The sequence below is a fragment of the Sinohyriopsis cumingii genome, unplaced genomic scaffold (genome assembly GCF_028554795.1).
Source record: "Sinohyriopsis cumingii isolate HCF-2022 unplaced genomic scaffold, ASM2855479v2 utg001437l, whole genome shotgun sequence".
Classification (NCBI taxonomy): Eukaryota; Metazoa; Mollusca; class Bivalvia; order Unionida; family Unionidae; genus Sinohyriopsis; species Sinohyriopsis cumingii.
In genome coordinates, this window is record NW_028315999.1 from 1,693,958 (window position 1) to 1,704,636 (window position 10,679).

At 35.3% G+C, this 10,679-nt stretch overlaps 1 protein-coding gene across 1 annotated transcript; it reads right to left on the reverse strand.

The window, feature by feature from the left end:
• Nucleotides 1-7,718: 7,718 nt before the first annotated feature.
• LOC149772497 (putative polyketide synthase 16) lies at nucleotides 7,719-10,562 on the reverse strand. The gene has a single exon (XM_089947707.1). It carries the CDS (start codon nucleotides 10,560-10,562, stop codon nucleotides 7,719-7,721), a length of 2,844 nt encoding a protein of 947 aa, XP_089803833.1.
• Between the last annotated feature and the right edge of the window lie 117 nt (nucleotides 10,563-10,679).

Genomic DNA, 10,679 nt, shown 5'->3' on the forward strand with positions numbered 1-10,679 from the left:
TTTGTTGTGGCAAAAGTCATAATCTTATCATGTTTGAAAAATTTCTTGCGTGCCAGATTGTCTTTTAAAGCTTTTGCAGCAAATACTACTAACTTTACACGGTATAATAATTCCATGATCAGTGATAGATGCAACAAATATCACATTGAAAATATTACTTCGAGTAAATTATTTTTTCCATTAAATTATATAAATCTAAATTTAAATTATATGGTCATAAAACAACGAGAAACATGAAATATTGAAGAATTTTAGTGTTGGTTGCATAATTGGCTGAAATGAAGGTTCTGTTCATTTTAAACGGGCAGCACAAATTTGAATAATATACTCGATTGTCTTTTGCACCTACTATATAGAACACTATTGTGAGCTAATTTGACTTACCGAGGACGTCTTTGTCAATGAACAAAAACACGCTTTTCTTAACAGTCGTATTAATCAGGTTACATTTTTCCCAACGTGTTGTAATACCATCAATTCCTTGCATCGTGTCAATACCAGTATAATTTCCACATATAAATATTAAGTGTATAAATTGCATGGTAGAATAATGACCGAAGAAGCATCATTGTTTATCAGTGTGTGAGTATTTACTGATGTGGTTATAAGAATTACTATCCATATTAAATCAACGTCTAAGTTATTCTAAGTTTGTATTGAATTAAGTCAAGAAATGGGGATTTCCATTAAATATGAAAACTTAAAATTAATGAAAATGTTATTTATGAACTTTCTACAGTTATTGCAATACCCATATTCTTTATCATTGTATGTATCTAGTTATTCGAGCATTCCATAATCTGTCTAATGAACCCCCAAAAGTGGAAATGCAAGTTTGATGCATGTATTTATACAGGTTTTTCTACGGTACATATACGATTCCAATTACTATCGGATTTTCAAATAAATTGTATAGCCATCCATAAACAACATATACACCTCTGCAATACATAGTTTTGTATTGGTGTGAATTAATTGAATTCAATAAATTAACGTAATGATATGACGAAGTGGTGATTACGGGAGGAAAATAAATTCAGATAAATGAGTGAGAGAGACTTATGCAATAATGTTTACGGTTGTCAGGATGTTGGGGTTCGGACCAAGACAAGGAAATCCCAGTCAAGAGGTTGTATTATTTGTCTCCCCACGAGGTTATGTAACCCCACGACTGGGTGTTCCTTGTCTTCTTACAAAGGCCGACATAGATTATTTTTCTCACCCAAATATTTTAAATTAAAAGAAATAATTCAGCACTTTTGCAAGTTATTTGACAGATTCATGACAAATTATTCATCAGGTACTATTTTTGCTTCTCACTCTATATAAAGGTCATAAGGTTTTGTACTCTGTGATGAAAATCTGAATAATTATCTAAGCAGAATCTAGCTATATATACACTGTAGGAAAGACAAAATCAAGAATAAAAGGTTATAATTGTTAGGTGTTGGAAGTATTGCGCAACAAGTGTCTCGAACCACGTATTATAGTTGTTCAAAATATAGCACTGCTCATTTATATGCAATAGGGTGACATGTCGACCCTAAGTAAAAAAAAGTCTTATGCATGAGAAAATAGAAACATAAATACCATTTGATTTTATTACTGTATTATCACATTTAATCGATGAATGTCATATAAAAGTAATAAATAATTAATATCTTTTAATCGAATAACCTGTAACTTTGATCAGCTCTCATTTGGAGAAAGGTCTATGGTAGGCACAGGTACGATCCATTACTGGGTACAAACTGCCGTACAAAAAGTTCCAGGTTTTTTATGACGGAGGAGATATATAAAATATGGATGATTTATTTGTCACAAATTAGCGACGAGTAAATTTGTCCTAGTTAACTTTCGCATATACCGTACATTATATAATTATTTTCTTAAAGAAAAAATACTTATTAAAACTATTGTCACAGTTGTATTGCTGAGTTGGGCCGAATTGTCTTTCTAGTTGGGCTTTATTGTCTTCAAGTTCGGCCGAATTTGTTTTTCTTCAGTTCTTCAGAAGTCTAAGTTGGGCCGAATTGTTTCGGCCGAATAGCCTCCATACCCGTTTGACAAGAAAACAATTATCAGGAAGAAGATCGATCAGTCATCGTTTCATTTGAAAAAAGCAAACGGGGAAGTTAAGCTTAGTGAAATACATGATACAGGGGTAACTAGACATTTGCGGAATTGAATGTTGTGACTTAGTTGCGTTTGAACCGCTGAATGACATCATGGTAATCACTTTAAAAAGAGACAGATAAATTTTAAATATTATGATATGACCAAAACTTTCGATTATATGGTTCAAGAAACTGTTGCCACACTTTTTAAGTTAATATTCATGTGTTGGGTATATACTAGTCAAAATTCCTGAGTACCCACCCAAGAATATGTCAATAATATTCTCACTGTTTACACATCTTTATATCCATAACTCAATTGCGTTTAAATGCATGTTCATATGATAGTGTTGCTGACAATCTACTGTTATTTTGAAATGGCATGGGTTTGTCTATCTGTCTTTTCGTCCAAATACAATTGCGCATTCCGTACGAGAACTTCATTATTGTTCATCTAGAGTATATCTGGTTGATATAAAAGTCAAAATTGACAGTACTGAGGGGCCATCAGTTTATTACAATCGGAAGAATCTGGTAAAGCTTCGCGCCTCCCCTTCCCTGTAAACATGCGTACTTTTTTACACCCCCGCCTGCGTACGTACGCTTTACACACCACTCCCGCCAATTCTATAGAACGATTGATTATTAATAACATTAATGTGCTTAATAAAACAGATAGTCCATCAAAGTTGAATGTCTGGATGCATCAAATAAATAAGCTGCGTAACTTTAAACCAGACTGAGATAAGAAAAGTAAGGTTAGCAAAACAGCTAAATTTCCCTATGGCATGAGAATATAAGATATGTATGCAAGTAAAATCAACATACTGACAAGAGAAGGAAGGAACTTCAAATTCTTGTACGTATGGTGAAGAACTTTATTTATAAATGAATACAAATAATATTATGGAAAATGTGAATGGATGAAACCACATGAGCAAAATAAAGGAAGGGTAGTCAGAGAGAGAGACTTTAATGCCATGTTGCAACTCATGATGATTATATATGGCGGCCATTATATTTTAGTAGAAGACTAACCCGTTAAAACCGCGTGAAGAATCACCTACCCATGGGAAGCTACTGACAAGCTTTCTAACATACCCATGTTCGCCATGCCCAGACTCGAACCCTCTCAGAAAGAGGTGAGATGTCATTGATATTTATATGCAAGTGTCTTAGACCACTCGATTGCCCAGTCTCAGAGAGAGAGAGAGAGAGAGAGAGAGAGGGAGAGAGAGAGAGAGAGAGAGAGAGAGATAGAAAGAGAGAGAGAGAGAGAGGAATGTGTTTTAGGTATAAAGTCAAAACATCACTCATGGGAACTCTGTTTTGAAAGCCATGCACTATTCTACACTGGTTCGTTAGGATAACAGGACAATATAAATATAAATCTTTAAATGGTAATTTTTTTAATTAAATTTAGTATCAAAGCAATTTCAGTGTGTTATGATACATATATAATAACAATAAAAACTACCATATTTGTATAAATATATACCATATTTTTTTAAACTACTACATAAGTATATTTTCAGACAATCATTCTGTTTATATTTGCAAAATAATTCATTAATTCAGTTCATTAGTGTTTATACAAATATATTTCCATATTCTGTCCGAATAAATTAATATCCTGTTATATTTTTGATTAAAGCCTTTTACTATATAGGAGTACCAACATTAATAAACTAAACCATACAATACCCTGCTTTATCAACAACGAAATTGAAGGAAAGCGAGAATTGTATCACAAGAAGTTGAGGTTCTATCAGAAACACAACAAATACTTCCCAAATGGGATAGATATTTCAACATATTTGCATTTTACAAAAATGTCATTTCACATCTATCTCAAAATCTGTTTATTGAATATAGTTCAATGGAAGACATGAAAATTGCTCGTTGGAAAATCAAATAATTAATATGGAAATATCGTTTTCCATTCTCTGTTGGACTCTCCATACCAGCTTAAAAGTACAGAGTTTGAACAATCCGTTTTGGTGTATCGAATTATTTGATTCATTTCAAGAAATATTCACATGCGATGGACGCTAAAGATGAAACCACCCTCCGTATTATGCTAAATAAATTACTGTGTATATTAATGACGTATCTACCGTGGAAAAATATCCACATTGGAAAGTATATTGTCAAATATCTAATCAAAAATTCGAGATTGTGCAGGAAAATTTACATATTGTTACCTAAAATGTGACATGGTATTTTTATCTAAAATATATTCTCACATAAAATAATGATTACACTCTTATGATACGGAAATAGTTCTAATTAGGAAAGTCTTAAATATATACTGAATATAATGAGTTTGCTATGCAAATGTACATTTAAAATTCGAGAACATAGGCAATATCTATCAACTTATTTATTAAGTGATAGAATATACCTATGTATAATGAAAAGTTTTCCATCAATCAGATGAACATGATGAAAGAATGCAGTATAAAGTATATTATCAAATGATTTGTTTGATTATTCAAGGATATTTCATAGTGAAGGAAATATTAAAATTGACAGTAGCAAATGTAAAATTGTTTCTTCAAATAGAAACAAACTTAATTTTACCAAGAATTGTCTTTACTTTTTTGCAACAATTTGCATAGAAACTAAACTTGTTTTGTACGTACGTCTTTCACGAGGTCTTGCTTTTTATAAAGTTACCGTGCATTACGAGTATTAAATACTCAGTTTTGTTTAAAGCTCAGTCCAATACCTGTGTAATATATCATTAAAAGGAAACAATTCCTTTCTGCAAACTCTACGTAGATAATCTCTTTCAGAATCTTTATATATTCATTATGGATTTTAAGCTAGATCAATAATTTCCTCCGGTAATTACTTTCAAAATGTTCTGCGCTAATATGTGAAAAACATGTTTAAATATTTTGTCTGCTTGAAATTTAACGAAACTGGTGATGCCATTAATTCAATGCATTAAGGTAATATATGAAAGTGAATAATTCAAGCCTACAGTTTACATCTCCAAAACGTCGATTCTTCTATGTATGCTTGTTATTTCTAAACATAAAGCTAATACAAAAGTCATTTCAGCTGAACTTTAAGCAATCTGTCCTTTTAGGTATGTTCATTTTAACCATGTTTAGAATCATTTATAACAGCTAGGAGAATGCAGTTATAACAGATAATCACTGTGCTACAGTGGAGTTGATATTACGCAGATCGTTTTAGTTAACGAAATACAGCTCTTCCAGACAAATATGTATCACATTATTCTGTCCTTTTCCATGCAAAGTTCAGAGCAAAATGTCATAGAGAACTTGAAATCTTCTTTTCGAAGTCTTGCAATCATTGCTCCTATCATGTAAGGTCCATCCTGCAAATATCAAGGTAATGAAAATAAGTATAGTTTTATAAATTATAAAAAACTATAACAATCTGTAAAACAAACTATGCAAATGCAAAATATTGTATGCATATATAGGATAGTTTAAATAAATAACTAACCAACTTAGTATCTAATGATAAAATTAGTTTCTGAAAAAGATTATAGCGCAACATACAATAGTGAATTTGGCAATGTTGTGCTAAAACTAATACATATAAACAATATAATGAAAAATTCACATCGTATCACATGGTCTTCAACACTTTGATTAGAGGCATTTAGACGTCTTGTCAGAAAGTTTACAGTTACCAGATTGCCAAGACTTTTTATCTTAGTGCCTGTCAAACGTTCCATAAAACTATTTTCACTTACACATCAAAGTCTGGTGAAGACACCATCAGTTTCTGTTGAAACACAATAGACCGTATATTTTGGTCCATTTTGCTCCGACACTTCTTCTGTGTTTGCTGTTTGCTGTTTGACATGTGGCAAATATTCCGATTCCGAATCAAGAATCTTCTCGATATCCATGTTTCCCAGCAGGAACTCTGCAAGAACTTTAATTGTTTTATTTGGGGACATTGTTAAAGCTGTGGGAACCCTGCATTTGAATATATCAGAGAGAATATTTGTGAAATGAATTGCCGCCAGGGAATCAATGCCGCCATCTGATAGAACTGTACTTGGTTCAAGATCTGACAAGTCTACGTTTGAAACTTTTGATACCACCACACAAACAATATCTGTCAAAACCCTGAGTTTTTCTAGCTGTTCAGCTTTCCAAGATAGTTGCCAGTCTATCAATGGAGCTTCATCCGTCTCTGTGGTCTCCTCAGAAATTGTAAAATTCTTGCTTCGCAAAATTGGCTCAATTTCGTATGCAAGTCTATTTACGACCGCCTTTCGATGGTCGAGGGCAATGAGATCCCAGCTTACTTTCGTGTACACCACATGCGGAAGATTCTGCATTAGAGCATGCACAAAGCATTCCCTAATCTGCTCTTCATCGAGACGTAGATATCCTTTTGATTCAAAATTTTTCGCAAACTGATCCCCAGCTGCCATACCAACAACCAATCCACCCCAAGCGATGCTTTGCCCAGGAAGACCTTTCTTACGTCTGTAGAAAGCTAATGTATCCAGGAATTTATTTGCAGCACCATAGTTGCTATCACCACCTGTTCCTAGCACACCGGCTATAGATGAATGAAGTACAAAGTAGTTTAAAGGAAGATTTATCGAAAGAAGATGAAGGTTCCAAGATCCGGCGACTTTTGGAAGCATAACTGTCTCCAAATTCTTGTCCGTTAGGTTCAGAAATAATGTACTGTCAATGACTCCAGCTCCTTGAAATACTCCCTTCACTGGATGCCTCGGAAAGAGAACATTTAGTTCCCCAAGAGCCTGTCTTAAAGATTTCATGTCGGATACGTCGGCTTTAAGACAAATAATTTTACAACCTGTGTTTTCCTCGAGCTCCTTTATCAGGCTTTGCTTTTGTATCAAATTTCCTCTCCTTGAAAAAGTGGCTATCACACCTGCACCCATCTCGGCAATACGTTTCAAAAGAACCCAACCAAGTCCAGTCAATCCGCCCACAACTATGTAGGAAGACATTTTGTCAAAAAGTTGGGATTTTTCTAATTCCAATTTTAACAGGCCTTTGTCCGACTTCATTTTAATAACTGGGTCTTGTGTTGAATGCCCTATGGAAAGTTTGCATATCTTCTGTTTTATCCCATCTTGAAGCCACGTGATCACTTTAGGTACAATGTGAAGTCGATTGTCATTGCTGAATATGTTATTCCATTTCAGATAGGTGCATTTTGTATTAGTCTGAAGCTCTATCACGTCTTTAATTGTTTCACGCACATGGTATCCTATGAAAATGAGGTGTCTGCATTGTTTTAAGTGTGATAGAAAGGTCTGCTCGTGTTTCGGTTTTAGAACATCCAGGAGATCTGCTGTTGTTGTCGTGTCGATATTATGGTTTTGCATGTCAGAATGACTGATATCAAAATGTTCAATACTGCGCCCGCTGCACCCAAGAAGACTCAACATAAATGCGACTTTCGTATCATTGTGAGTTATAAAGGCCACAGTTTTCTGATGCTTTGGAAGATGTTGAACAAGCGTCCACGCTTGAACTGCAACAATCAGCATCCCTAGAAAATAGTTTGGAACTTCATCTTTTGTTGCCACACAAGATATTGGGACAGTCACAACTGACCCGATTTTCATCGGGTAACAGACGACAACATTTGCATTGCCATGATAATTATCGTTATCTGGAATGATCTCTGACTGACAACGACGGAAGAATTTTCTAATGAATGAAGACTTACGTATGTCAGCATATTGAACGTATCCAGTGATCTCAAGTGACACAACTTGGCGATCCTCTTTGCTGAAAATATCAAAATCAGAACCGCTTTTACCACCAGAAATGGAATATTTATCTTCCACATCTTGAAATAAATTGTGTCTACTTCAACATTGACCCAACCAGATATAGGCTCAACTGAAATTGTTTTGTTTGGAATTAGATAAAGATCCAGACAATTAATTCTGTTGCGTGTTTGCAGCAGAACCTGCTCAACTGATCTATACAATGTTGTCAGTATCTTTTTTTGTTTTTCAGTGGTAGGAGCGCACTGAAGCTGAGGTACAAACAGTTTAGCTTTATGTAGGATCATCTCTAAAGGAAAGGTCTTGAAATAATCTGTGGATTGAGACAAAAGACTTTGCAGAAGTGCCTCGTTCTCTGTCCAGGAGACTATGTCAAGCAGATATACATTCATGTATATCATCTCTCTAAGAAAACACCTTATCAGGCCCCACATCTCTGACCCATAAATGCTAATGGGCATTGTCATTGAGTCTACATGTCCTTGTGAGTTTTCTGTAATTACAAACATTGGTGGCTGTTGTGGTAGATCTTTTACAACCTTAACGATTTTTTTGAAGATAAGACAGTTTCTTTTCATTTTAGCCATTATGTGCATACCATCTCGTCTCTCATCTTCTTGGCTGGAGGAACCTGGCATAAAAATTATTTTTGAAACATCATACATTCCACCCCATTTATATATCGCTGTTTTCAGAAGAATGTCAGAAAAGTTGGTGTCAATCGACTTTGCCTGGATTGATGCAATGCTTGCAAGGTCTGAAATGATGTCTTTGGTCACATTGTCACCCTGCACGAAAATGATGTTTCCCACACCATTAGTTTTCCAAGCTTCGGTATGATGATGATACAGATTTGTTGTCATTACATATTTTAGTTCCTTTGGTATGAGAATGTCCTGTAATTTTCCAAAGACAGTGAAGTTTTCCACTTCAACCAGAGGATATCCGTCTTTGTCCAGAAGATAAATATTGGAATGATGCTCGATCACCGTTTCTGATACGATGGTGTCGGTCATGCGTAGGTATGAAAAGAGTACTTGATCACGAGGAGATTTCATTACCCTCAGCCTACCAATTCCTATTGGAAAGACTTGTATGGCTTCAGGTCTTGATGTGTTTATCTCATTTAAAGCAAACGCACTTGTTTGTAGCATGCAATCTAGTATGACTGGGTGAAGGTGCGTTTTAGATAGCGTTGACATAATGCTGCTGGTGACGTTTAGTTTCGCTAAACATTCACCAGATTTTGCCCAACATTCTTCCAACAATGCAAAATTGTCTCCATAGGTGAATCCAAATTCTCTCAGTTTTCTGTAGCAATCGTCTTTAGTAAGACGAAATGCAAATTTGGATTTTATATCCAAAATATCCAGCCGATTGTAGAACGCCTCATAACGAAGTTGGACCTGCCCTATGGCTCGAATTTTCCCATGACTTATTGCTTCAAAATGATAAGAACTGTCTCCAAGAGGATTTGAACTTTTTTCAACCGATATTAAAACTTCTGTAGTAGATGATGCACTTACTGGAAGAACTTTGATAAACTCCAATTCCACTTCTAAATCTTGCACTGGTTTATCAAAGTGACATTTGCCTACTTCAAATCCAACATCAGCATACATTGCACCAGGAACTATTACATTTCCTCTAACAAAATGTTCAAAAACAAATGAAGCTTCTTGTCCATCAATCTTTATTTTATATTGATGATTTATATTTTCTCCTTTTTGCTGCTTTATGTACAAGTGAGATGTTTCACTTTTCTGAGAGGTAGCAACCGTAAAACCACCTGGAGGCATCGCAACTTTCCCTGCAAATTGGTATTGTGGGATATCTGTGAGGCAGTTTGTCCTTTGAGAGACACATTCCCACTGGGGATTTAATCCTGCTACGAAAAGATCAACGAGCATTTGTCTCCAAGATATTGTATCATCGTTTGCCTTCATCGATGGAAGACATAACGTCTGGTGCTTAGGCAAGATATGTTTCAGATGTGGCGCCAAAACTGGTCGTGGCCCGATTTCTAAAAATATTGTTGTGCTATTTTCTTCTGCTGATGTTTGTATAGCCTTGGAAAACTGTACTTTTTCTCTTATGTTTCTTCCCCAATAAGAAGCCTTGGCAAATTCTTCATTTTTGACATAATCTCCGGTAACGGTGGAAACTACTGGTATTGATGGCCTACTTCCATGAATCATTGAAATAGATTCTAAGAAGTTTACTTTTGCATTTTCTACATGACAGCTATGATATGCGCAAGAGGTTTCCAATTCTTTCACCACAACAGTGTTTCCATTTTTCTGAAGGAGTGCTACTTCTCGTTTGATTGCTTCAATGCATTTAGTGTTCCCTGATACTGTAGCTGATACTGGGCTGTTGTGTACGGCGATGGCAACATTGTTTGCTTGGCACATATTTTCTAGACTGGTAATGTCTAATCCACTGACAACCATCATTTTGCCGCTGGTTACTTTAGAAAGATGAAATGATCGTTTGTAAATTATCTCTACGGCTGTCTCCATGCTGATAGCACCACAAGCATACGCTGCAGCTACTTCTCCTACCGACTGACCAACGATGAACTCTGCTGCAACACCAAAGGATTTCCACATCTCAAATAGGCACACCTGACAAGTGAAAATGGAGATATGACCAATCGAAGGGTCGGTCATAATTTCGTTGCTCATCATCTTTTCCACAATTGACCACCCAGTATGCAATTTTAAAAGCCTGTCAATTTCATTGAGAGTAGAGGCAAAAGCTCCATTCTTTGAAAGCTTATAGCACAT